Raw genomic sequence first — 26,561 nt, forward strand, 5'->3', positions numbered from 1 at the left:
GTTGGAATGGATCACTGAGGAAGACTTACAGAATGGAAGAACTCTGGGAATATTTCCAGGGAGAAGAAGAAGGAGCCCCTTGTAGAGGAAATTGAGAAGGAATAGCCAGAGGGATGGAGGAAATGCAGAGACTGATGGCCTAGAAGTGAGAGGGTGAGAAGGGATTTTGTGAAGATTTTGTGAAGTTTCCACATGCTACAGGGCAGTACACACAATAAGAAGAGTATCTTTTAGGATTCATCAATTCGGAGATAGGAGAACTTGGAATAAAGCCTCCAGGGAAGTGAAGAGATGAGAAACCATTCTGACATGAGTGAAAATAAACCAAGGGCTGACAAAAATTATACAGTGTAGACACATTTGGGGGGAATTTAACTTGAGTAAAAGGAAGGAGAAAAAATGAGGGAGAGTGGTAGATAAGAAAGATGGTGGGCAGAGGGGAGTTTTGATAGGTTTTATTTTAATGTGCTCGTTACTGAAGGAAGCACGTCAACACAAGTGAAAAGCATAGAAGGGAGAGGCTAGTGAATGCAGCAGGTGTTCACAGGAGGTATGTGTGCTGGGGAAACATGCATGGTACCATCCAGAGGCCTTGGGAAGGATTGGCATTGGTGACATGGGGGACTCTTCTTCTGTCACTTTGGGAAGAGAGAAGACTCATGTGGCTGTGGATAATTCTGTGGAGGTTGGGCAGGAACATCCTTACTTAGTGGCTTCTGTTCTTCCTTGAGTTGCCAAAAAAGGATATTTCCTGAGAATGAGGAGGGAATGGTGTTGGAAGCTGGAAGAGAATGGAAATATTGAAATAGGTGTTGTAACAAATGGAAAATAAAAGAGACACAGGGATTTCAGGGTGGCTTTGGGAGCCCCGTTAACCTCCTGCTTCTCTCTGTTGATTTATCCACTTCTCCCTCCTGGGCCAGTGGTTAATTACCTCTGTAGGCTCACCTCACCTTCTAAAACAAGCAGTCTGGTTTGCCTGGTTTATGACCAGTCTGTGTTTGGGCAGAGCCTTTCCAAGTTGTAGGAGAGAATGGTAATATTAATAGCGTTTACTGAGTATTCACCATATGCTCAGCACTATGCTGTATTGTATGCATTATCTTATTTAATCCTTTCAGCAATCTTGCAAGAATAGATCTTACCACAGATAAGGAAACACATATGTGAACTTGCTCAGGGCCATGCGTTTCTAGGGTTCCAGCCCAGGTCTCCCTGGCTCCACAGCCCATGCTACTAACATCCTTGTCTATTGATATGTTGCCAGCATTGGGGTCCGATTTTCCCCTCCACCCGATTGGCTATGTTGGTTGCTTTAGTATTGCTGGTCCACGTGGGTTCTGGGGTTGATGTGGATGTGTAATTATGTGTTATTTTAAGTGTTACCTACAGAAATGTCTTTCTCAGTTCTGTTAATGTTTGTCACTTATTTTATTTATACTGGTGAGAATAAACTCATCTTAAAAAAAGAAAAACTAGGGCCACCTGAGTGGTTGAGTCGGTTTAGCATCTGCCTTTGGCTCAGGTCATGATCTCAGGGTCTTAGGATCGAGTCCCATGTCAGGCTTCTTGTTCAGCGGGGAGCTTGTTTCTCTCTCTGCCTGCTGTTCCCCTTGCTTCTCCTCTCTCTCTTTCTCTCTTGATCTCTGTCAAATAAAAATAAATAAGTAAAATCTTAAAGAATAGAAAAATTATGAGGAAAACATCCAAAAGTTGTGAATACTTTATCAACCCTCTATTTTCTGGGAAAGAATGCTATTATTGTGTTTTAGCAAAGGAGTGACTGGGTCCCATCTGTGGAACATCTGTGTTCTGTGGAAATCTAAGTTGAAAAACCACTGTCCAGTAAACTAAATGTCTTAGCATCTGAGCTTTCTTTACTGCTAGGTATTGTTAATGCAGTGTATACATTTGGAAAAATGTCGTTGTATTGTCAACTGATTACTAGGCGTTGACTTGTGTTTTGGTATTTATGTAGCTTGGGCTGCCATAACAAAATACCGTACTAGTGGTTTAAAAAAGAGAAATTAATTTCTCACAGTTCTGGAGCTGGGGGATCCAAGAACAATGGGCTGACCAGCTTGGTTTCTGGTGAGGGCTCTCTGCCGCGCTTGCACATGGCTATCCTCTTGCTGTGTGCTCATATGCCGTTCTTTAGTACACATGTGTATAGAAAGAAAAAGAAGGGAAGGGAGTGGGGAAGAGAAAATTTTCTGGTGTCTCTTTTAAGGACACTAATCCTTTCCACGCCCACCCTCATAACCTCCTCTAACCCTGTTTATCTCCTAGAGGCCCTCTTCTCCAAATACTATCACAGTGGGGGTTATAGCTTCAACCTAAGAATTTGTTGGGAGGGAGAGACATGACTCAGTCTATAGCAGGTTTTAATGGACATTTTTTAAATGTATATATACAGTACAAGAAATTGCTTACTGAGGAAGGACAAAAAGTAGGAACCTTTGAGAGATTTATCTCTGGTTCACTGGCCGGAGCAACCGCACAGACTATTATTTACCCCATGGAGGTAAGTACCATTGTGCAGCCTGACTGTGTTGATGGTGTTCAGTTCATGATCTATCGCTGGGTAACAGGTCATCCCCAGATAAGCAGTTTAACAGGCCTTTATTATCTCACGGTTTCTATGGGTCATGGGGTACCCCTGGATCAGGGGTCTTCTAGGCCTAGAGTCAAGGTGTAGGTCAGAGCTGCAATCACGGCAAAGTTCAACTGGGGACGGGTCTGCTTCCAAACTTGCTCCCATGTTTGTTGCTGGGCCTCCCTGGCTATTACAGCTGGAGATGTCAGGTTCTTATCTCAGGAGCCGTATCCACTGGCTCTTTGAGTACCCGCACAACACAATAGCTGTTTTCCCCAAGCTGGTGATATGAGAGGGAGAGAGAATTGTTAGCCAGCACCCAAGATGGAAGCTGCAATCTTGTCATTTCTGCTGTTCCTGTTAGTCACAGACCACCCTTTGAGAGCATGGGAGGGGACACCAGCTGCTACAATGTTGATAAGAATTATAACACCCATTCCTGTCCAAAGAGTTTCTGTGCTATAAATTTAAGAGTAGATTTAATTAGGTGATGGTAATCCTCACTAGACATCCTACCATTAGAGCATGGGATTGGCAAACCATGTACATGGAGAGTACTTTGTTCAGCCCTGGAGCTAAGAATGGTTTTATACATTTTAAAGAGTTGGTTAAAAAGATTTAAAAAATATGCAACAGACCTGAAATTTTAGACCTGCAAAGACTAAAATATTTACTATGTCACCTTGGTAGGAAAAGTTTGCCAACTCTTGCTTTAGAGAAAAACAGTATTGTAGACATGGCTATCTTTATTGATACGACAAAGGGTGTTTCAACAAATAATAAAATCTAAGCAAAATATACCCTTAATCCTTACCTTTGTGTTATGCCTATTAATATGGCTTTCCTTACAAGCATCTTAGTATGGTTATTTTTATGATTAGTCGCACTCCTCAAAAAATATCCTAACTGAATACATCCTTTTACATCCCCCATCTCAGTTAATAGCATCACCGTCCTGCTTCCCTGCTGCCCCTCTCCTGTGTTCCAACCTAGAAACATTGGGGTCATCCTATAAGCTGCCATTTCCTTCACCCTCCATATCTAATTGATCACCAGTCAATTTTAAGACATCTGTGAATTATTTGCTATTTTCTCTGCCCTCATTCAGATCCTCTTTATAATAAACAGATCTTCTTGGCTCTGGTGTTAGCCCTGAATTCAGTAGACATTCTATGTGAGGGATAACACTTTAACAAAAATTGGGCAGTCATCTGAGAGACAGTATGTGCTAGGTATTTATTCTCTGTAAAATCACTTCCTTTGACTTCCATGATGATTGAATTAATATAAATGGTAGTATTTGTTATATTCTTTTATAACTAGGTTATGAAAACCAGGCTGGCTGTAGGCAAAACAGGACAATATTCTGGAATATTCGATTGTGCCAAGAAGATTTTGAAACACGAAGGCATGGGAGCTTTTTACAAAGGTTATGTTCCCAACTTATTAGGCATCATACCTTACGCAGGTATAGATCTTGCTGTGTATGAGGTGAGTCTGTAGCAATCTTCTGAATCTGAAAATGTAATTAAATAGTTCTTATTGTTAGAATTCGACTTTATATAAAGAAGCACATATATACCAGGAAATAGTTTGTCACTCAAAGTAGATTCAGGGGTGTGTTATTTGATCAATTTTTTTAAGTACCTCGAATATGAGACTCATATGCCTGTGGTCACCTCTGTATCAGATTTCCCTGTTAATTATGTTTATTAAGGAAGAGTGTAAATTCACGTTATATAATGTAATTGTTAATTGTTATATAATTATAATATATATTTGTTCAGCTGAGAAGGTGGTACTAGAGATTTTTTTTTTTTTTTTTCCGGAGAGGGCACATTTTCTTTGATTTGTTAAAATCTGCCATCATAAAGCCAAGAGACTGATGTGGATGACACAGATTCATCCCTGGCACTGAAAAGACAACTTAGACCGCACATCTTGGATCAACTCTCAATTTAATAATTTATGAATCTGACAAATAGTCTCGGGTTTTGCCTTTAAAAAACTGAAGTTTTTGGCTCGGGTCATGACCCCAGGATCCCAGGATTGAGCCCCGAGTCAGGGATAACACTGCCCAGCAGGGAGCCTGCTTCCTCCTCTCTCTCTGCCTGCCTCTCTGCCTGCTTGTGATCTCTCTCTGTCAAATAAATAAATAAAATCTTTTAAAAAATAAAATAAAATAATAAAAACTGAAGTTTTGGTTGGGGAGGGCGACAAGCCAGCTGCTAAGGCACAGTGTAGGGAACTGTGCTGTGATGGAAATAACTCTATAGTGGAGGGAAGGGATGGAACATGGAATGCAAATAGCTTTATTAGAATATAATTTACACACTATACATTTCACTCATTTAAAGTGTACAATTCAATGGCCTTTGGAATTTAAAATTTAATTTAAAAATTGTAGTAAAATGTATGTAGCATAATATTTGCCATTTTAACCATTTTTAAGGGTACAATTCAAGGATGTTAATTACATTCACAGTGTCCTTTCCCATCCAAATAGATAGTAATCTATTTCCAATAATTTTTTTAAAGTATTTATTTATTTGAGAGTAAGAGTTGAGTTAGCACAAGCACGGAGCAGCAGGCTCCTCATCAAGCAGGGAGCCTGATGTGACTGAGGCTTAACCGACTGAGCCACCCAGGTGCCCCCATTTCCAATACTTTTTCATGATTCCAAACATAAACTCCATTAACCGTATTGAAATAATTCTCTACTCTCCCTTCCCCCACCAGCCCCTGGTAACCACTAATTTGCTTTCTTTCTCTATGAATCATCCATTCTAGTTATTTCATACAAGTAGAGTCTTATAGTATTTGTCCTTTTTTGTCTGGCTTATTTCACTTAGCATAATGTTTTCAGGGTTTGTCCATGTTGTAGCATGTGTCAGAACCTCATTCCTATTGGCCGAATAATATTTCATTTGGTGTATATACCATATTTTGCTTATCTGTTCATTTGTTGGTAGATACTTGGGTTTTTTGGTTTTTTTGTTTTTTGGCTTTGGTGAATAATGCTGCAGTGAATATTGGCAATGAGTATATGAGTATCTGGTGAAGTCTCTGCTTTCAATTCCTTTGGGTATATCCTGAGGCATAGAATTGCTGGGTCCTATGGTAAATTTATTTTAAGCTTTTTGAGGAACTATCAAACTGATTTCAAACTGATTTCCATGGTAGTTGTACCCTATTTCATCCTACCAACAGTACACAAGAATTCTAATTTCTCTACATCCTTGTTAACGCTTGATAGAAGAAACTACCTTTTTTTTTTAATAGTGACCATCCTGATAGATGGGATGCAGTATCTCATTATGCTTTTGATTTGTATTTCTCTTATAATATGTGGGGTTGAACATCTTTTCATATGCTTGTTGTCCATTTATATACCTTTTTGGAGAAATGACAACATTTTTTGCCAATTTTTGGTTGAAGTATAGTTGAGGCACAGTGTTATATTGATTTTAGGTGTACAACATAGTGATTCAGCAACTCAATATGTTATGCGGTGCTCACCGCAGGTGTAGCTTCCATCTGTCACCATACGACACGCGTATAGTGCCATTGACTATATCCCCTGTGCAGTACCTTTCATCCCCATGACTTACTCATTCTGTAACTGCAAGCCTGTACCTCCCCTTCCCCTTCACTCATTTTGCCCATCCCTTCCCTTCCTTTCTCCTCCCCTCTGACAACTATCAATTTGTTTTCTGTATTTAAGAGTTTGCTTCTGCTTTTTTTTGGGGGGGGGGGGTGATTGTTCATTTGTTTTGTTTTTTAGATTCCACATATAAATGAAATCATATGGTATGTGTCTTTCTTTGTCAGGCTTATTTCACTTAATACCTTCATCATACTCTCAAGGTCCATTCATATTGTTGCAAATAGCAATATCTGCTGAGTAAAATTCCTTTGTGTGTGTGTGTGTGCGTGCATATGCATGTACACACACACCCCATATCTTCTTTATCCATTCATCTATCCATGGACATTAGGTTGCTTCCATATCTTAGTTATTGTCAATAATGCTGCAGTAAACCTAGGGCTATGAATTAGTGTTTTTATTTTCTTTGGGTAAATACCCAGTAGTGGAATTGCTGGATTGTATGGTAGTCCTATTTTTAATTTTTTGAGAAACCTCTGCACTGTTTTCCACAGTGGCTGCACCAGTTTACATTCCCACCAACAGCGCATGAAGGTTCCTCTTGTGCCAATTCCTCGCCAATACTTGCTCTTTCGTTTTGTTTCTCTCTTCTCTTCTCTTCTCTTCTCTTCTCTTCTCTTCTCTTCTCTTCTCTTCATGTATGAGCTGTCGGGGTAGGCAGAGGGGCAGAGGAAAAGGAAGAGAATCTTAAGCAGGTTCCACATCAAGCATGGAGCCCGATGCAGGACTCATTCTCATAACCCTGAGATCATGACCTGAGCCAAATCAAGAGTCAGATGCTTACCTGACTGAGCCACCCACAAGCCCCTATTTCTTGTCTTTTTTATTCTATTCATTTTAACAGGTGTAAGGTGATATTTCGTTATAGTTTTGATTTGCATTTCCCTGATGATTAGTGATGTTGAGTCTCTTTTCATATATCTGTTGCCTTTGCCCATTTTTAATTTTTTAAATTGTTGTTATTGGAGTTCTTTATATATTTTGGGTATTAACCCCTTATCAGATATGTGGTTTACAAATACATTCTCCCATTCCATAGACTGCCTTTTCACCCTGCTGATTGTTTCCTTTGCTGCACAGAAGTTTTTAAGTTGGTGAAGTTCTTTTATCTGTTTTTTATTTTATTGCCTATGCTTTTGATGTCCAAGAAATCATTGCCTAATTCATTGCCTGGAAGCTTTTATCATATGTTTTCTCCTAGGAGTTTTAAAGTGTTAAGTCTTCTGTTTAGGTCTTTAATCCATTTTGAGTTAATTTTTGTACATGGTGTAAGGTAAAGGCCCAACTTTATCCTTCTGCATGTAGATATTCAATTTTCCCCACATTTGCTGCAGAGACTTCTTTTTCCAGTACGTAGTCTCGTTGATCATTTAGCCATATATTCAAGACTTTATTTATGGACTCTGTTTTGTTCCATCGATCTGTGTATCTTGTGCTCGCTTCGGCAGCACATATACTAAAAATTGGATCTGTGTATCTGTCTTTATGGCAATACTACATTGTCTGATTATTGTTGCTTTGTGGTATCTGTTTTTTTTTAAAGATTTTATTTATTTATTTGACAGAGAGAGCACAAGTAGGCAGAGCAGCAGGCAGAAGGAGAGGGAGAAGCAGGCTTCCTGCTGAGCAGAGAGCCCAATGCGGGGCTCGATCCCAGGACCCCGAGATCATGACCTGAGTCTAGGGCAGAGGCTTTCGGCTGAGCCACCCAGGCACCCCGCTTTGTAGTATCTATTGAAATCAGGGAGTATGAGGCCTCCTAGTTTATTCTTTTTTTTCTGAGATTATTTTAGCTCAGTGGGGTCCCTTGAGATTCCATATGAGTTTTAGGGTGGTTTTCTCTTTTTCTTCAAAAATTGTCATGGGGTTGTGGCGCCTGGGTGGCTCAGTCAGTGAAGCATCTGCCTTGGGCTCAGGTCATGATCCCAGAGTCCTGGGATTGAGTCCCACAAAGGGGTCCCTGCTCAGAGGCAGGCCTACTTCTTCCTCTCCCACAACCCCCTGCTTGTGTTCCCTCTCTCTGTCAAGCAAATAAATAAAATCTTTAAAAACAAAATTGCCATGAGGATTTGAGTAGAGATTACATTGAATCTGTAGATTGCTTTAGGTGGTATATTACTTTGCTTGCACTAGCATAACAATAATTTCCCCCGCATGTTAGCATAGATTCTTATACTTAAAATATCCTATATTTAAAAAGTGGATTAGCATATTTTATACAGTTACTTTCAATCATCGCCTTCCGATGGAAATACAAGGATGTAGGCTAATTGGGGCAAAGGCACAGCCTGGAGATCAATACCCTTGATTCTGCACCCTTGTTAAAAAAAATTCCACTGAGGGGTGCCTGGGTGGCTCAATTGGTTAAGCATCTGCCTTCGGTTCAGGTCATGGTCCCAGGGTCCTGGGCTCAAGCCCTGCATTGGGCTCCCTGCTCAGCGGGAGGCCTGCTTCTCCCTCTCCCACTCCCCCTGCTTGTGTTCCCTCTCTCACTGTTTCTCTCTGTTAAATAAATAAGTAAAATCTAAAATTAAAAAAAAAAATGCCACTGAGACTCCTTTCCCTTGTTTCTAAAATTGGAAGAATAGTTCCACCTCAGGGAAACAACAAAATGAAATATATGTGTAAAGTATAAAATTGATGCAATTAGTAGAATTATATTGTTTTTATTAATACTGTAAGAAATGTTCTTGAGATACTGTGTTTGGAGTGCTGTTGATCTTAACATTAGTTTGGAAGAAAAGGAGCAACCAGTGCAAATCTCAGGTGTTCTGGATCCCCACTGGCTCCGCCCTCACCTCTCCGCTTCCTGCAGAGCAGCTGCCTTCTCCAGGGACTGCTGCTCCTGGGAGTGTACCCCTTGATCTTGCAGAAATGTGGCCCGTCTCTCCTAAGGACAAGAGTGGCTAAGAAAGTGTTCATGCTGAGTGAGAGCTGTTGTTGAGTTGGTTGTTCACTGTTTTTCTTCCTTCGTATTTCTCTGGCAGCTTTTGAAGTCCCATTGGCTGGATAATTATGCCAAAGACTCTGTAAACCCCGGAGTTGTAGTGCTGCTGGGGTGTGGTGCCTTATCCAGCACCTGTGGCCAGCTGGCCAGCTACCCCTTGGCTTTGGTGAGAACACGCATGCAGGCTCAAGGTGGGTTTTGTTTTTTGTTTTTTTTTTAAAGATTGATTTATTTACTTGAGAGAGAGAACATATGGCAGTGGGAGGAGAGGCAGAGGGAAAGAGAAACCCAAGTGGACTCTGTACCTAGCAGGGAGCCTGATGTGGGGCTAGAACTCACGACCCTGAGATCATGACCTGAGCTGAAATCAAGAGTCAGATGGCTGAGTCACCCAGAAGCCCCTCCCTTGGCTTTGATTACACTGTGTCCTCCTGGCTCTTCTGCCAGCTCATTGAGTATTTTCTTTTCCTAAGCCTTGCTGGCTTTTATTGCTATTTAAAATATGTGGCCTGGGGCGCCTAGGTGGCTCAGTGAGCTAAAACTTCTGCTTTCAGCTCGGGTCATGGTCCCAGGGTCCTGGGATCGAGCCCCACATCGGGCTCTCTGCTCAGCAGGGAGCCTGCTTCCCCCTCTCTCTCTGCCTGCCTCTCTGCCTACTTGTGATCTCTGACTGTCAAATAAATAAATAAAATCTTTTAAAAAATAAATAAAATATGTGGCCTGTAACTTTATTTTCTTTTTTTTTTAAATTGTTTTCTGTTAGTCACCATACAACATTAGTTTTTGATATAGTATTCATGATTCATTGTTTGCGTATAACACCCAGTGCTCCGTGCAATACATGTCCTCCTTAATACCCATCACTGGGCTCACCCATCCCCCCACTTCCCCCCCTTCTAAAACCCTCAGTTTGTTTCTCAGAGTCCACAATGCATTTCTTTTCTTTTTGACTCTTTTGCTGGCCAGTCTCACTCACCCACTGTCATTTCTTTCAATAGTTCCCCCTGGGTTTCTACAGCTCTATATCCAGTCTCTCTTTCAAGTACCAACAACCCCCACCCCCAACCAAGTCATCACTCATTAATTAATGACTACTTCTAGAGCCCCATGGTCAGGTGCTGGAAACTCTAGGGTTAGAGCAGTCCACAAGACAGATGTTGTCCCTGCCTTTGCTGAGTGGAGAAAACACGGGATCAACAAGTAAACAACCTTGTTAACATGCTTTGTTAGGGGAAGCACAGAACAAGGATCCCTAGCCTTACTTGGGAGCCTGAGAACGTTATCATTTAACTTCCTCCTGGAAAGACAGGTGGGAGTTAGCTGGGCAAAGATGGGTGGGGTGGAAAAGAAAGAGCATTCTAGCCCAAGGAAAAGTATACGTGAAGGCACTAAAGCAGGGGAAATGGGGACTGTTTGAGGCACCAAAAGATCATGTGGCTGGAGAGAAAAATGCAACATAGTAACCAAATATTATGTATTCTCTCATTTAACCATCACAGCCATCTTTGGGATTGATACTAATATCCTCTGCATTTTATAGATGAGTAACTGGGGCAAAGAGAGATTAAGTAACTTCCTTAAGGTTATACATTTGGTAAATTGTGAAGCTAGACTTCAAACCCAGGCTGTCTGATTGGCAGCATCACCTGACAGTCCCTCCGCTCCCGTATGCCAACTCCACTTCAGTCGTCCCGTGGGCCACAAGGATGTTGTTTTTAAAGTCAAGTTCCAATCCTTTTATGCCTGTGCAGTAACCTTTGTGATCTCCAGTGTCTTCCAAATAAACTTTGAGGTTCTTGGTGGGACTTTCAAAGCCTGTAGTAATCTGGCCCCACTTCATTTCTCTGCCTCCCGCCACTGGGTGCCCTCCGTGTGATAACCACGTAGACGGTCAGCAGTGTCCCCTAGCACCTGCATGTTCCTGCCCCTGTCTTTGTTGTGCCAGCAACACGGGCTTCCCCTTACCCCCTTTCTTGCCTCTTGCGGTCTTTTGCCCTGCCCTGGAATCCTACATTTTCCCAAGTTCCCCAGAGTGTTCCCCCTGCTCTCCTTAATTCCCAGGATTGAACTACTCTCTTTTCAGTGTGTGATTAATGAGGAGGTGTGGCGGTGGCAATGCAGGGCTCGAGAAAGTACGTGAACTTTGGAGTCAGAAAGACTATCGGCTCTCAGTTCTCCCCTTACTAGCTAAGTGGACCAGGCCAAGTTTTTCCATCTTTCTAAGCCTCCAATTCCTCATTTATAAAATGGCTATAATACTTACCTCGCAGAATTGGTGGATAAGGTAACTAACCCAGTATCTAACACATGGTAATTACTCAATGATAACTGTTGTTGTCATTGTTATTATAATTATGGACCTCACTCTCAGGTGCCATGCAAGGAGAATTACATAAAGGGGTACTTTCTTGAGCCCCTTGGAATAAATATTATCCTTTTATTATATTCTCACATGTCATTTGGAATCATAATTATATATGACAATAATAACAAAGCATGCTTGAATATTAAATTAGTCTGGTTTCTTTTCTCTTTTTTTTTTTTTTTTTCTAGCCATGATAGAAGGAAACAAACAGATGAACATGGTTGGCCTCTTTCGACGGATAGTTTCTAAAGAAGGAATCCCAGGACTTTATAGAGGCATCACTCCAAACTTCATGAAGGTGCTCCCTGCTGTGGGCATCAGTTATGTGGTTTATGAAAATATGAAGCAAACTTTAGGAGTATCCCAGAAATGACATGTTGAATTTTTTGCTTTAGCATGATTATTGAAATTTTCAACAATCTCTGGAGTGACTTTTCCTCCTAGAATTACAAGTGTATAGCAAAAGAAGGCCTTTATTTCTCACAAAAAAAAAGGAAGAGCATATCAATGATTATTTCAAACATTTGGGCTCAATTTTATATATATATAGAAATGTCAAAAATCATAGTTTTGATAAGCTCATACAATTTTGAAAAGGTCAGAAAAATTGTATTTTATCTTATTAGTACCTTTCTACACATCTATGCCCTGAGTCCTAAATCTGAAAAATGTATTGCTTGAATTAAATATGTTTTATGTGATAATTATAAATCACTAATCTTTATTTTGGTTGGTTCAAGTACATGCCAGTCCCTTAATACTTAAGTGTCTTTTTGTACAAAACAAAATGATCAGAAAAACTTGAAACTTGAGTTGTTTTATGTATTTGGAATGTCTTTATAGACTGCTTAAAATTTCCTTGTAGAACCATTAATAGAAAATCATTGCATGAAAACATATCTTACAGCAGCCAAATAAGTATAGAGCTTCTATCCTTATCTTTCTTGAAGCTGGATGAGGAAGAACTTAAGTGGCAGAATTCCAGGACATGCAAATACTGTAGTCCATTTATATTTTTGTATAAGGAGGAGTGATGAAATAATATTTATTTCAGCGGGCCCTTTTCCATTTTCCTTACACGGTTATTTGGTTCCTGGAATGGCACACTGATTGTCAGTATATTACTGTTAAATTATCAACACAAGGCAACTTATTTGAAAGATTCTATTTATTCTGTCATCACTTTGAAAAGCACCAGGAGACAAAACCCTCTTATTTATGTCAGCTTCTTCAGAGCATCTCTCTTTGTCCTTTGTTTCCTACTTGAGTCAGATTCTGTTTTAATCAGGAAAGCTTCTAGAGTGCATTATTAGTAATCTGACATTTCTTAATTACATGGGTAGGTTGATCATGGGTGAATGATATTTTCATTTCCCCCACACTGTTGAATTTGTTTGAACCTGCAGTTCTCAATTTGGACAGCACAAACTTAGGAGATTAGTACATTTTAATAGTATATATCAATATTATGTATTAGGTACCTACATTTAAATGAAAGGTCCAAGTTATACACATATAATTCATATTCTCTCTTGCCCCCAATTTTAGGAACATGTTATGATATAGAAAATTTATAATATTGATAGCATATTTTTTATTTTACTACAACATTTTTGTAGTCAACCATCTTGTTTTGATTTGTGTGATTAAGACTTAGATATTTATTAAAGTTGTTCTGTAGCTTTTTAATTTAGTTCCTAAACTCACGTTTGATTTCTAGTGGTTTCTGTTATAAATTGCCAACTTTTTAGTGAAAATCCAGTGATGTAATAGGCACTTACTTTACTTGAACCTACCTCTTATATTTCCTGAACCAAAGAGAAATGTTGGAGTTGTGTTTGTGAAACATTATCCTAAAATACAGTTTTTAATACATTAGTTATGCTTGATAAGTGTCTTTTTATTTTTATTATACCTGTGATAAACACAGGACTCTATTTTTTTCTTCAGAGTTGTTTATACTATTGAGTAATCCAGAAATGACAATATTAAGGTACATGATTAGCTTTTTCCTTTTTTTACTCATGAGAATTATGAAATGAATGACTAGAATTTCAAGCTCCTGAAAAGCAGTCATTGTTCATTATGAACTTAAATTGTTTGCTACTTAACACTGTAAGGTATGAATGTGATTTGTCCATGCATCTTGTATCGTTTGAAAAAATCATCTTGTGTCTTTCAAAAAGAGCCCAGAGTTGAAGATGTTTATTTCCAGTATTACTGCATATGTACTTTCCATTTATATTAAAAAAAAAAAAACTATATATTTGTTTTAAGAACGACTCATTTCCTCATTAAAAAAAAAAAAAAAAAGAGAGTCTGTATCTTACAGCTTCTTCCCTGGTGGTAGTTTGAATAATCGTGTTCACATCTGACTCCATATAATCTTTCCAAATATTTTGGCTTTTCCTAAATAGCCATAGCAGTTGTCTCTGTCATATATTTTGGCATAAGATGATGTTTTTCCTAACATTCGAATTCCACATTTACTAGTTAGGGTTACATCTTTGGGGGTTCACAGTATCAGGGTGAATTCAAAATTGTGGGATTTCTTGACACAACTTGGTGGCACATCAGTTTGTCTGGAAGCCTTGGGAAGCAAAGCTAAGTCAGTTTACTGGTAAGTGATTGAACATTTTTTTTTTTTACAATGCAGATTACAGGGGTGCCTGGGTGGCTCAGTGGGTTAATGCCTCTGCCTTCAGCTCAAGTCATGATCCCAGGGTCCTGGGATGGACCCTGAGTCAGGCTCTCTGCTCAGCAGGGAGCCTGCTTCCTTGTACCCGACACTGCCTCTCCTTCTGCTGTGATCTCTGTCTGTCAAATAAATAAATAAAATCTTTACAATGCAGATTACAATTAAATACAAAATCTGATTAAAAAAAAATAAAAATACTAAGACTGCAAAAAAATTTCTGCATTCCAACTCAAATGCCAGCCAGACTCCAGGAATAAACATATTATCAGCCCTTCTCTGTCTGCTGTATGGGACCCTTTGTTAGAAAAATGCTGCTGGATTTATTTCTCAGTCTTGTTTGCACACCAAGAGAATAACCTTCATGCAAACAGGGATTATATATTACGCTATTTTGTTCTTTGAGCTGTACATCAGGACACATATAAAAGTGCGGTGTGGTTTTCCTCTCCCCAGATAGAAATTTTACCAGCCCTTTTATTAAGGAGTTTGTTGTTGTTGTGGTTGAGATGTGCACCACAGGAGGGTGGATATTTGTGGAGAGGAGCAGGCAGCAATCCTCTTCTCCCTGCTTTGCTGTATCCCCTTATTGGGAGGAGCATGGAGTGGACAGAGCTAATTTAGACAGCTCTCGGACAGCGTGTGTCCTGCCATGGTCCACCTGCTTTCTCCCTCCTGTGTAGGACAGAGCTGAGCTGAAGTCCAAGCCACCCCAGCCTGGACCCACTGCTGCCCTCTGGCCCTGTGTGATTGAAGATTCCCATTCACAGCCCTCTGACGGGTATGAGACATGAGTTTTTTGTTCTTGTGTGTGGGTTTTGTTTCTGTTTGTTGTTTGTTTTTCAATTTTAATTTTTTTTTACCAGACGTGCATGTCCCCTGGTTGTCAGCAGGCCCCCTGGCTATATACTCAGCTGCTCGGCCACAGCCACTGCAACATTGTTTGCTGTGAAAACAGAAGTACCCCAAGCCCAGGCCACTTGGGCATTTATTCCGTAGAAACGTATGTGCTCATTTTTCATTTCAGCATTTATTAAACATGTACTTGGTGCCAGACACTTTTAGGGGCTGAAGACAGCACTGAACAAAAGACATAGTGCCTTTCTTCGCTGAGAATCCCTAGAGGGAAGAGTCAGACAAGACACATAATGAGTAAAATATGTGATATTGCAAAGAGGGTTAAGTGCAGAAGGCGGTGCTAGGGTTGGGACTGTATATTGAGATAGAGAAGGCCTGACTACGAAGGTGCTATTTGAGTAAAGACCCACAAGAGGTACAGGAATGGGCCATACCAACGTCTAGGGAGGGCATTCCTGGTAAAGAAGATGCAAATGCAGGCCTCGTGTATGGCTGGAGCAGAGCTGGGCCAGCAAAGGGGGGAGGGTGTGAGCAAAACAGCCCCAGGGCTACCACGAGAGGCATATCAGCTGAGCCCTTCTCCATTTCTCACTCTCCAGGACTCCAGGACAAGACTCAAAAGTCTCTCCTTTGGGGGTGGGGCTTTCTAGTTGGAAATGCTGGAAGACGGCTGCCGTTTCTGGTAACCTTCACATCCATCGCCACAGTTGTCTCTACTGCAGTCCTAATACATTGGTCCCTTCTCCAGGTAGCATGTCTCCTGGCTGCTGTATGCCTCTCCCTCTCCAGGGAGAATTTTAATTTTTTTTTTTTTTTTGAGAACTTAAAAAAAAAAAAAAGAAATCAGAGACCTTAAAATCTTTCTAGATTATTTTCCTAAGAATTACAGAGAACTTCAATCTCAGCAAACTAGCAAGTTCTCTTCGCATCCTTCTCTGGCCGTCTTGTATCTGCCCAGGGCTTATTTGTTTATAATTTTTACAAGTTGTACAATATTGGGAATAGTACTTTTATTTTTTGTTGTTTGATACTGTCCTGCTTTGAATCCACTTCCACAAAGCCAAGATAACAGTAACAAAGAAGTGATCTGTATTTTGTTACTCCTGAAAAAGGCACTGATCTGGCCAGGGATTTTAAAATATTCTAAAGTACTCTTTCAAACTTAAACTTACCACACACCCTCAGTATTCATTCGTCAGTTATGTTTTCTAAGAGTTTATATTTGTCTCTTTATACAAGTTCTACAAAACAGGACCATGGGCTCATGATGAAATTGGTTAAATTCCAGCCCTATAATCAGTGTGGGCTATAGGTATGCATCAGTCATACCCCACAAGAGGTCCACACATGACTCTTAGTGCACCAAACGGGTTGTGCAGAAAACATGACATTTCCTAATTTTCTTTGTATTAGCTTAAATGCAGCTGGAAGCTTCTTTACCACACAGTGTTGTGCCAGTGACCTGGGGTCTTGGTCCCTCTGGATGCTGGTCATGGTCTGCATCTGTGCCATGCTTGGCATGGGAGTAGGTGGGAACACATGGGCCATCTGTACTTGGTGTCCAGCATTTCCATTCTGAAGGGGTGAAAGGCGAATGTAAATCTCTCTTAACCCTGGGAACCACCAATCTTTATCTCTTTCCCATCCTCTGAATTTACCTCTTTTTCTCTTTGCTCTTAAAAGCATTCGTCTTGGGGTGCCTGGGTGGCTCGGTGGGTTAAAGCCTCTGCTTTCGGCTCAGCTCGTGATCTCAGGGTTCTGGGATCAAGCCCTACATCGGGCTCTCTGCTCAGCGGGAGGCCTACTTCTCCCTCTCTCTCTGCCTGCCTCTCTGCCTACTTGTGATCTCTCTCTCTCTCTCTCTGTCAAATAAATAAATAAATAATAAATCTTTAAAAAAAAAAAAAGTTATTTGTCTTTATACCCCCTGGGGCTCCTAGCATCCTTTCTGTAGGTAATTTAGATGTTTGCAAAAGACACAAGTGACTAATCAAAGCGACTTCTGTTTTCTGCTTTTAAAACTAATGCAGGGAGGGGTGCCTTGGTGGCTCATTCAGTTGGGCATCTGACTCTTGTTTGGGCTCAGGTTGTGATCTTGGGGTCGTGGAATAGAGCCCCAAGTTGGGCTCTGCACTCAGCATGGAATCTGCCTGTCTCTCCCCCTCCTCCCTTCTGCTCACATGCACCCGTGCTCTCTCTTTAATAAATGAAATCTTTTAAAAAATTAAAATAAATAAAAATTACTCAGGAAAGGAAATGCTAAAGACTCACCTCCTTGCCTGAAGTGAGTGAAAGGGAACATATAGGGGAATAAAAACAGGTTAATATTTCCCTAGGTTATCCTGCTACAGGCTCTCAGACTCCCTCCTGTCCCTTGGCACTCTTTCTCAGGCGTAAGCCTCATTTTGCTATAGGGCAGGGGGTTCTGTACAGGTGAGACACCACATTGTTCCACCTACTAAATCTCTAAATCCCTACAACTTTATTAATATACGGCAATGTAGCTTCATAGCCAGACAGTTCAACAATGTCTAAATGGAAAAGTCAGCATTGTCACTGAGATTCAACACTTTCCAAGGGCTTGGGAGGAGATAGGAAAGACAGGGAAAAATTAGTTGTAATGGGGAAAAGAATAACTTGGAATCTAAAACTGTTTCTGAATCTTTTGTTTTGGATAACATAGGGAATACAGATGATAAGATGCAAGCGTAGGTAATATTAATGAGTCAGGTGCTTGAGAATTTTACAGTAGAAGAATCTGGAAGAAAACTAAAAGTGAGGAAGAATTTTTAAAGTCTATTCACTTGTGATCTCTGTTCTTCTAATATTGTTCCTGTCCTACTTTACTATTCGTTAAGATGTTCTTCCTGGAAAGATATGAGAAAAGCTTCTGTAAGGTGATAAAACTGTTAAGGAGAGGAAAGAATAGACAATTGAAGAATTTTGCTGTAGCTTGAAAATTTTGCCTTTTTATCTGCATTTGACTAATAAAAATGTATGATTATTATTTTAGAGAATTTTGGCCAGAGATTATGGGAGACTTTCCCCTCTATACCAAGCCTTAATAATTCACTTATTCTTCATATAAGGCATGAGCAAAAAGGTTCAGAACATCAAGAGACATACACTGGTCAAAACGGTTATTCAGCAAAGTTTTTATTTTTTTTAAGGATTTTACTTATTTATTTGAAAGAGAGAGAGTACAAGCAGGGGGAGGGGCAGAGGGTGAAGAGACTCCTGACTGAGCAGGAAGCCAGACGGGGGGACCTGTAGGAAGGACCCTGGGATCATGACCTGACCCAAAGGCAGACACTTAATTGACTGAGCCACTCAGATACCCCCTATTTTTTTTTTCATGGTACTATTAACTAATAATCAGATGGTAACTGCTGGTGAGGTATTCCCTCCACTTTTCAGAATTCCCCACAGTGGACTTCCCCTTGGAGGAAGCCTGGGCAAAAGGAGCATGAGAGTTTGCTTTGGTACAACTCTGTGGACAGGCCTTTAGGGTAAGAAGAGAACTGACATCCTTGTTTATAACTAATAATTGCTCATGATGTTATTCAATTATAGATTTGTCTATTTGGGGCACCAAGAACCATAAATATGGTTCTCCAATACAGGCATTGAAAGTATCAACCACGCATAATTTCCGAGAGGAGAGAGAGGGAAAGAGAGAATAGATTTATGACTTTTGCAGCCTATTTCATGCCTTCTCTTGTTGAATTGCATAAATTATCTCTTTGGAAATAAATAGCACAGGCTTTGGGAACACTAATACAATCAAGCTCATCCGTTTCTGGATGAATGGATAGTCACGTGACAAATGGCCAAAACCTCAGCCCAGAAGTCGTATTTTCCAAGGATTTCTTGCCATAGTCTACCCTTTGCTTTCCTGACTGCAAACAGAGGACTTACACAATTCTAAGTTTCTATATCCAATGCAAAATGAAATAGGAAGGCTGTTTCTTGCCTGTTGTGGCAATAGCACAGGACCAGTGAAATAATTACACCTGGCTTACAACAGCAAGTCTTTGAAGGTGCTGGTCATGGGACTTTTTCCCACAGCAGCCTAGTGACCACCACTTAAAAGGTATAAACTGGGGGCACCTGGGTGGCTCAGTCACTTGAGCATCTGCCTTTGGCTCAGTTCATGATCCTAGAGTCCTGTGATGGAGCCCTGCATGGGGCTCCCTGCTCAATGGGGAGTCTGCTTCTCCCTCTGCCTGCTGCTTCCCCTGCTTGTGCTCGCTCTCTTTCTTTCTCTCTGTCAAATAAATAAAATCTTTAAAAAAGTATAAATTGTTTAAACCCATTTTTTTTTATTTTTAAATTTTTTTTTTCAGCATAACAGTATTCATTATTTTTGCACCACACCCAGTGCTCCATGCAATCCGTGCCCTCTACAATACCCACCACCTGGTGCCCCCAACCTCCCACCCCCGACCCCTTCAAAATTCTCAGATCGTTTTTCAGAGTCCATAGTCCCTCATGGTTCACCTCCCCTTCCAATTTCCCTCAACTCCCTTTTCCTCTCCATCTCCCCTTGTCCTCCATGCTATTTGTTATGCTCCACAAATAAGTGAAACCATATGATAATTGACTCTCTCTGCTTGACTTATTTCACTCAGCATAATCTCTTCCAGTCCCGTCCATGTTGCTACAAAACTTGGGTATTCATCTTTCTTTCTTTCTTTCTTTCTTTCTTTCTTTTTTTTTTTTACAGCTTTATAAACATATATTTTTATCCCCAGGGGCACAGGTCTGCGAATTGCCAGGTTTACACACTTCACAACACTCACCATAGCACATACCCTCCCCAATATCCATAACCCCACCCCCTCTCCCAACCCCCTCCCCCCATCAACCCTCAGTTTGTTTTGTGAGATTAAGAGTCACTTATGGTTTGTCTCCCTCCCAATCCCATCTTGTTTCATTTACTCTTCTCCTACCCCCTCAACCCCCCATGTTGCATCTCCTCTCCCTCATATCAGGGAGATCATATGATAGTTGTCTTTCTCCGATTGACTTATTTCGCTAAGCATGATACCCTCTAGTTCCATCCACGTCGTCGCAAATGGCAAGATTTCATTTCTTTTGATGGCTGCATAGTATTCCATTGTGTATATATACCACTTCTTCTTTATCCATTCGTCTGTTGATGGACATCTAGGTTCTTTCCATAGTTTGGCTATTGTAGACATTGCTGCTATAAACATTCGGGTGCATGTGCCCCTTCGGATCACTACGTTTGTATCTTTAGGGTAAATACCCAGCAGTGCAATTGCTGGGTCATAGGGTAGTTCTATTTTCAACATTTTGAGGAACCTCCATGCTGTTTTCCAGAGTGGTTGCACCAGCTTGCATTCCCACCAACAGTGTAGGAGGGTTCCCCTTTCTCCGCATCTTCGCCAGCATCTGTCATTTCCTGACTTGTTAATTTTAGCCCTTCTGACTGGTGTGAGGTGATATCTCATGGTGGTTTTGATTTGTATTTCCCTGATGCCGAGTGATATGGAGCACTTTTTCATGTGTCTGTTGGCCATCTGGATGTCTTCTTTGCAGAATGTCTGTTCATGTCCTCTGCCCATTTCTTGATTGGATTATTTGTTCTTTGGGTGTTGAGTTTGCTAAGTTCTTTATAGATTTTGGACACTAGCCCTTTATCTGATATGTCATTTGCAAATATCTTCTCCCATTCTGTCAGTTGTCTTTTGGTTTTGTTAACTGTTTCCTTTGCTGTGCAAAAGCTTTTGATCTTGATAAAATCCTAAAAGTTCATTTTTGCCCTTGCTTCCCTTGCCTTTGGTGATGTTCCTAGGAAGATGTTGCTGCGGCTGAGGTCGAAGAGGTTGCTGCCTGTGTTCTCCTCGAGGATTTTGATGGATTCCTTTCTCATATTGAGATCCTTCATCCATTTTGAGTCTATTTTCATGTGTGGTGTAAGGAAATGATCCAATTTCATTTTTCTGCATGTGGCTGTCCAATTTTCCCAACACCATTTATTGAAGAGGCTCTCTTTGTTCCATTGGACATTCTTTCCTGCTTTGTCGAAGATGAGTTGACCATAGAGTTGAGGGTCCATTTCTGGGCTCTCTATTCTGTTCCATTGATCTATGTGTCTGTTTTTGTGCCAGTACCATGCTGTCTTGATGATGACAGCTTTGTAATAGAGCTTGAAGTCCGGAATTGTGATGCCACCAACTTTGGCTTTCTTTTTCAATATTCCTTTGGCTATTCGAGGTCTTTTCTGGTTCCATATAAATTTTAGGATTATTTGTTCCATTTCTTTGAAAAAAATGGATGGTACTTTGATAGGAATTGCATTAAATGTGTAGATTGCTTTAGGTAGCATAGACATTTTCACAATATTTATTCTTCCAATCCAGGAGCATGGAACATTTTTCCATTTCTTTGTGTCTTCCTCAATTTCTTTCATGAGTACTTTATAGTTTTCTGAGTATAGATTCTTAGTCTCTTTGGTTAGGTTTATTCCTAGGTATCTTATAGTTTTGGGTGCAATTGTAAATGGGATGGACTCCTTAATTTCTCTTTCTTCTGTCTTGTTGTTGGTGTAGAGAAGTGCAACTGATTTCTGTGCATTGATTTTATATCCTGACACTTTACTGAATTCCTGGACAAGTTCTAGCAGTTTTGGAGTGGAGTCTTTTGGGTTTTCCACATAGAGTATCATATCATCTGCGAAGAGTGATAGTTTGACTTCTTCTTTGCCGATTTGGATGCCTTTAATTTCCTTTTGTTGTCTGATTGCTGAGGCTAGGACTTCTAGTACTATGTTGAATAGCAGTGGTGATAACGGACATCCCTGCCGTGTTCCTGACCTTAGCGGAAAAGCTTTCAGTTTTTCTCCATTGAGAATGATATTTGCGGTGGGTTTTTCATAGATGGCTTTGATAATATTGAGGTATGTGCCCTCTATCCCTACACTTTGAAGAGTTTTGATCAGGAAGGGATGCTGTACTTTGTCAAATGCTTTTTCAGCCTCTATTGAGAGTATCATATGGTGCTTGTTCTTTCTTTTATTAATGTGTTGTATCACATTGATTGATTTGCGGATGTTGAACCAACCTTGCAGCCCTGGAATAAATCCCACTTGGTCGTGGTGAATAATCCTTTTAATGTACTGTTGAATCCTATTGGCTAGTATTTTGGCGAGAATTTTTGCATCTGTGTTCATCAAGGATATTGGTCTGTAGTTCTCTTTTTTGTTGGGATCCTTGTCTGGTTTTGGGATCAAGGTGATGCTGGCCTCATAAAATGAGTTTGGAAGTTTTCCTTCTATTTCTATTTTTTGGAACAGTTTCAGGAGAATAGGAATTAGTTCTTCTTTAAATGTTTGGTAGAATTCCCCTGGGAAGCCGTCTGGCCCTGGGCTTTTGTTTGTTTGGAGATTTTTGATGACTGTTTCAATCTCCTTACTGCTTATGGGTCTGTTCAGGCTTTCTATTTCTTCCTGGTTCAGTTGTGGTAGTTTATATGTCTCTAGGAATGCATCCATTTCTTCCAGATTGTCAAATTTGTTGGCGTAGAGTTGCTCATAGTATGTTCTTATAATTGTCTGTATTTCTTTGGTGTTCGTTGTGATCTCTCCTCTTTCATTCATGATTTTATTGATTTGGGTCCTTTCTCTTTTCTTTTTGATAAGTCTGGCCAGGGGTTTATCAATCTTATTAATTCTTTCAAAGAACCAGCTCCTAGTTTCGTTGATTTGTTCTATTGTTTTTTTGGTTTCTATTTCATTGATTTCTGCTCTAATCTTTATGATTTCTCTTCTCCTTCTGGGTTTAGGGTTTCTTTCTTGTTCTTTCTCCAGCTCCTTTAGGTGTAGGGTTAGGTTGTGTACCTGAGACCTTTCTTGTTTCTTGAGAAAGGCTTGTACCGCTATATATTTTCCTCTCAGGACTGCCTTTGTTGTGTCCCACAGATTCTGAACCGTTGTGTTTTCATTATCATTTGTTTCCATAAATTTTTTCAATTCTTCTTTAATTTCCTGGTTGACCCATTCATTCTTTAGAAGGATGCTGTTTAGTCTCCATGTATTTGGGTTCTTTCCAAATTTCCTCTTGTGATTGAGTTCTAGCTTTAGAGCATTGTGGTCTGAAAATATGCAGGGAATGATCCCAATCTTTTGATACCGGTTGAGACTTGATTTAGGACCAAGAATGTGATCTATTCTGGAGAATGTTCCATGTGCACTAGAGAAGAATGTGTATTCTGTTGCTTTGGGATGAAATGTTCTGAATATATCTGTGATGTCCATCTGGTCCAGTGTGTCATTTAAGGCCTTGATTTCCTTGTTGATCTTTTGCTTGGATGATCTGTCCATTTCAGTGAGGGGAGTGTTAAAATCCCCTACTATTATTGTATTCTTGTCGATGTGTTTCTTTGATTTTGTTATTAATTGGTTTATATAGTTGGCTGCTCCCACGTTAGGGGCATAGATATTTAAAATTGTTAGATCTTCTTGTTGGACAGTTCCTTTGAGTATGATATAGTGTCCTTCCTCATCTCTTATTATAGTCTTTGGCTTAAAATCTAATTGATCTGATATAAGGATTGCCACTCCTGCTTTCTTCTGATGTCCATTAGCATGGTAAATTCTTTTCCACCCCCTCACTTTAAACCTGGAGGTGTCTTCGGGTTTAAGATGAGTTTCTTGTAGGCAACATATAGATGGGTTTTGTTTTTTTATCCATTCTGATACCCTGTGTCTTTTGATTGGGGCATTTAGCCCATTAACATTCAGGGTAAGTATTGAGAGATATGAATTTAGTGCCATTGTATTGCCTATAAGGTGACTGTTATTGTATATTGTCTCTGTTTCTTTCTGATCTACTACTTTTAGGGTCTCTCTTTGCTTAGAGGACCCCTTTCAATATTTCCTGTAGAGCTGGCTTGGTATTTGCAAATTCTTTCAGTTTTTGTTTGTCCTGGAAGCTTTTTATCTCTCCTTCTATTTTCAATGATAGCCTAGCTGGATATAGTATTCTTGGCTGCATGTTTTTCTCATTTAGTACTCTGAATATATCATGCCAGCTCTTTCTGGCCTGCCAGGTCTCTGTGGATAAGTCTGCTGCCAATTGAATATTTTTACCATTGTACGTTACAGACTTCTTTTCCCGGGCTGCTTTCAGGATCTTCTCTTTGTCACTAAGACTTGTCAATTTTACTATTAGGTGACGGGGTGTGGACCTATTCTTATTGATTTTGAGGGGGGTTCTCTGAACCTCCTGGATTTTGATGCTTGTTCCCTTTGCCATATTGGGGAAATTCTCTCCAATAATTCTCTCCAATATACCTTCTGCTCCCCTCTCTGTTTCCTCTTCTTCTGGAATCCCAATTATTCTAATGTTGTTTCGTCTTATGGTGTCACTTATCTCTCGAATTCTCCCCTCGTGGTCCAGTAGCTGTTTGTCCCTCTTTTGCTCAGCTTCTTTATTCTCTGTCATTTGGTCTTCTATATCGCTAATTCTTTCTTCTGCCTCATTTATCCTAGCAGTGAGAGCCTCCATTTTTGATTGCACCTCATTAATAGCTTTTTTGATTTCAACTTGGTTAGATTTTAGTTCTTTTATTTCTCCAGAAAGGGCTTTTATATCTCCCGAGAGGGTTGCTTTAATATCTTCCATGCCTTTTTCAAGCCCGGCTAGAACCTTGAGAATCGTCATTCTGAACTCTAGATCTGACATATTACCAATGTCTGTATTGATTAGGTCCCTAGCCTTTGGTACTGCCTCTTGTTCTTTTTTTTGTTGTGAATTTTTCCGCCTTGTCATTTTGTCCAGATAAGAGTTTATGAAGGAGCAAGTAAAATACTAAAAGGGTGGCAACAACCCCAAGAAAATATGCTTTAGCCAAATCAGAAGAGATCCCGAATTGTGAGGGGGGAGAAAGGGGATAAAAAGGGGTTCAGAAAGAAAGAAGAAGAAAAAAAAAAAGAAACTATTAAAAAAAAGAAAGCCGGTAAAGAAAAAATATAAAAAGAGGAAAAAATATATATATATTAGATAAACTATTTAAAAAACGTTAAAAAAAGAAAACGGTAAAAGTTAAAAAAAATTTAGCAGAAGAAGAGAAAAAGAAAAAAAAATTGAAAAAGAAAAAAAAATTAAATTAACTGCAAGGTTAAAAAATCATGGGGAGAAAGCCATGAGTTCCGTGCTTTGCTTTCTTTTCCTCTGGAATTCCGCCGCTCTCCTTGGTAGGTGAACTTGGTCCTGGCTGGGTTTCCCGTTGATCTTCTGGGGGAGGGGCCTGTTGTAGTGATTCTCAAGCGTCTTTGCCCCAGGCGGAGTTGCACCGCCCTTACCTGGGGCCGTGCTGAGTAATCCGCTCTGGTTTGCTTTCGGGAGCTTTTGTTCCCTGAGCGCTTTCCGTAGAGTTCCGGAGGACGGGAATGAAGATGGTGGCCTCCCGGTCCCCGGCCCGGAGGAGCCGAGAGCCCGGGGCCCCACTCCTCAGTGTGCCCTCAGAGAACAGCGCCCAGTGACTCCCGCCACCCTGGCCTCCGGCCACGCTCCGAGCTGACCGCGCCTGCGACCGGTTCAAGGCAACCCCGAGCTGAGAGTCACTCCTCGGCTCTGTCTCTGTAGCCGGCTTCCCCGTTCTAATACCGGTAAGCTCTGTGACACTCAGACACCCCCGATCCTTCTGTGACCCTGCGGGACCTGAGGCCGCACTGACCCCGCCTGGGCTTCACCCCAGTTAAGCCTCTGGAGCGATGTCCCTCAGCGGAACAGACTTTTAAAAGTCCTGATTTTGCTCCGTTGCTGCGCCGCTGGCCGGGAGCCGGCCCCTCCCCCCGCGGTCTATCTTCCTGTCGCTTTGGATTCACTTCTCCGCCAGTCCTACCTTGCAGAAAGTGGTTGATTTTCTGTTTCTGGAATTGCTGTTCTTCTTCTCTTCAATCTCCCGTTGGATTTGTAGGTGTTTGCAATCTTTAGATAAGCTATTTAGCTGATCTCCCGCTACCCGAAGTAGTCTCAGCCTGCTACTTCTCCGCCATCTTGACTCCTCCCCTGTTTAAACCCATTTTTAAATTTAATTTTCAACACCATGGTCTACTTTGTATTAGTTTTTCACATAGTCCCAGATAAGATTGTTAAATTTCAGTTGATCTAGATTATGATGACATGCAAACTGAGGTAGAGCCAAGTTTACCTCAGCCTGGTGGGTCCAAAGATTCTACTCCTGACTCACATAAATTTTAATTCAAATACTATATGCTCCTTCTGAGAGGTGTCATTTTTTTCCCCCCCATACAATAGACTTGGTGCTTCAAATTGGAGGAAGGGACTGTCTCTGCATCCTTTGCTGACTGCGTCTCTCACGGGTATACTGACAGCTTTGGTTGGGTGAATTAAATGAACGTAAATAATTGCCAATATACTGTTAGGATGCACTATCCAGGCT

At 40.6% G+C, this 26,561-nt stretch overlaps 1 protein-coding gene and 1 long non-coding RNA gene across 2 annotated transcripts in view; both read left to right on the forward strand.

Annotated features, from left to right (window-relative positions):
- SLC25A24 (solute carrier family 25 member 24) overlaps positions 1-13,851 on the forward strand; it is a 58,868-nt gene extending 45,017 nt beyond the window's left edge. Inside the window, exons 7-10 of the mRNA XM_047726315.1 lie at positions 2,417-2,524; positions 3,920-4,087; positions 9,251-9,401; positions 11,764-13,851. Of these exons, the coding sequence (XP_047582271.1) occupies positions 2,417-2,524; positions 3,920-4,087; positions 9,251-9,401; positions 11,764-11,948 (612 nt within the window). The 3' untranslated portion in view covers positions 11,949-13,851. The remainder of the gene's footprint in view (positions 1-2,416; positions 2,525-3,919; positions 4,088-9,250; positions 9,402-11,763) is intronic.
- A 4,654-nt stretch (positions 13,852-18,505) lies between these two features.
- LOC125098366 (uncharacterized) overlaps positions 18,506-26,561 on the forward strand; it is a 51,028-nt gene continuing 42,972 nt past the window's right edge. Inside the window, exon 1 of the long non-coding RNA XR_007126806.1 lies at positions 18,506-18,637. This is a non-coding gene — a long non-coding RNA (uncharacterized LOC125098366). The remainder of the gene's footprint in view (positions 18,638-26,561) is intronic.

This window comes from Lutra lutra, chromosome 4 (genome assembly GCF_902655055.1).
Source record: "Lutra lutra chromosome 4, mLutLut1.2, whole genome shotgun sequence".
In the NCBI taxonomy this organism is placed as follows: Eukaryota; Metazoa; Chordata; class Mammalia; order Carnivora; family Mustelidae; genus Lutra; species Lutra lutra.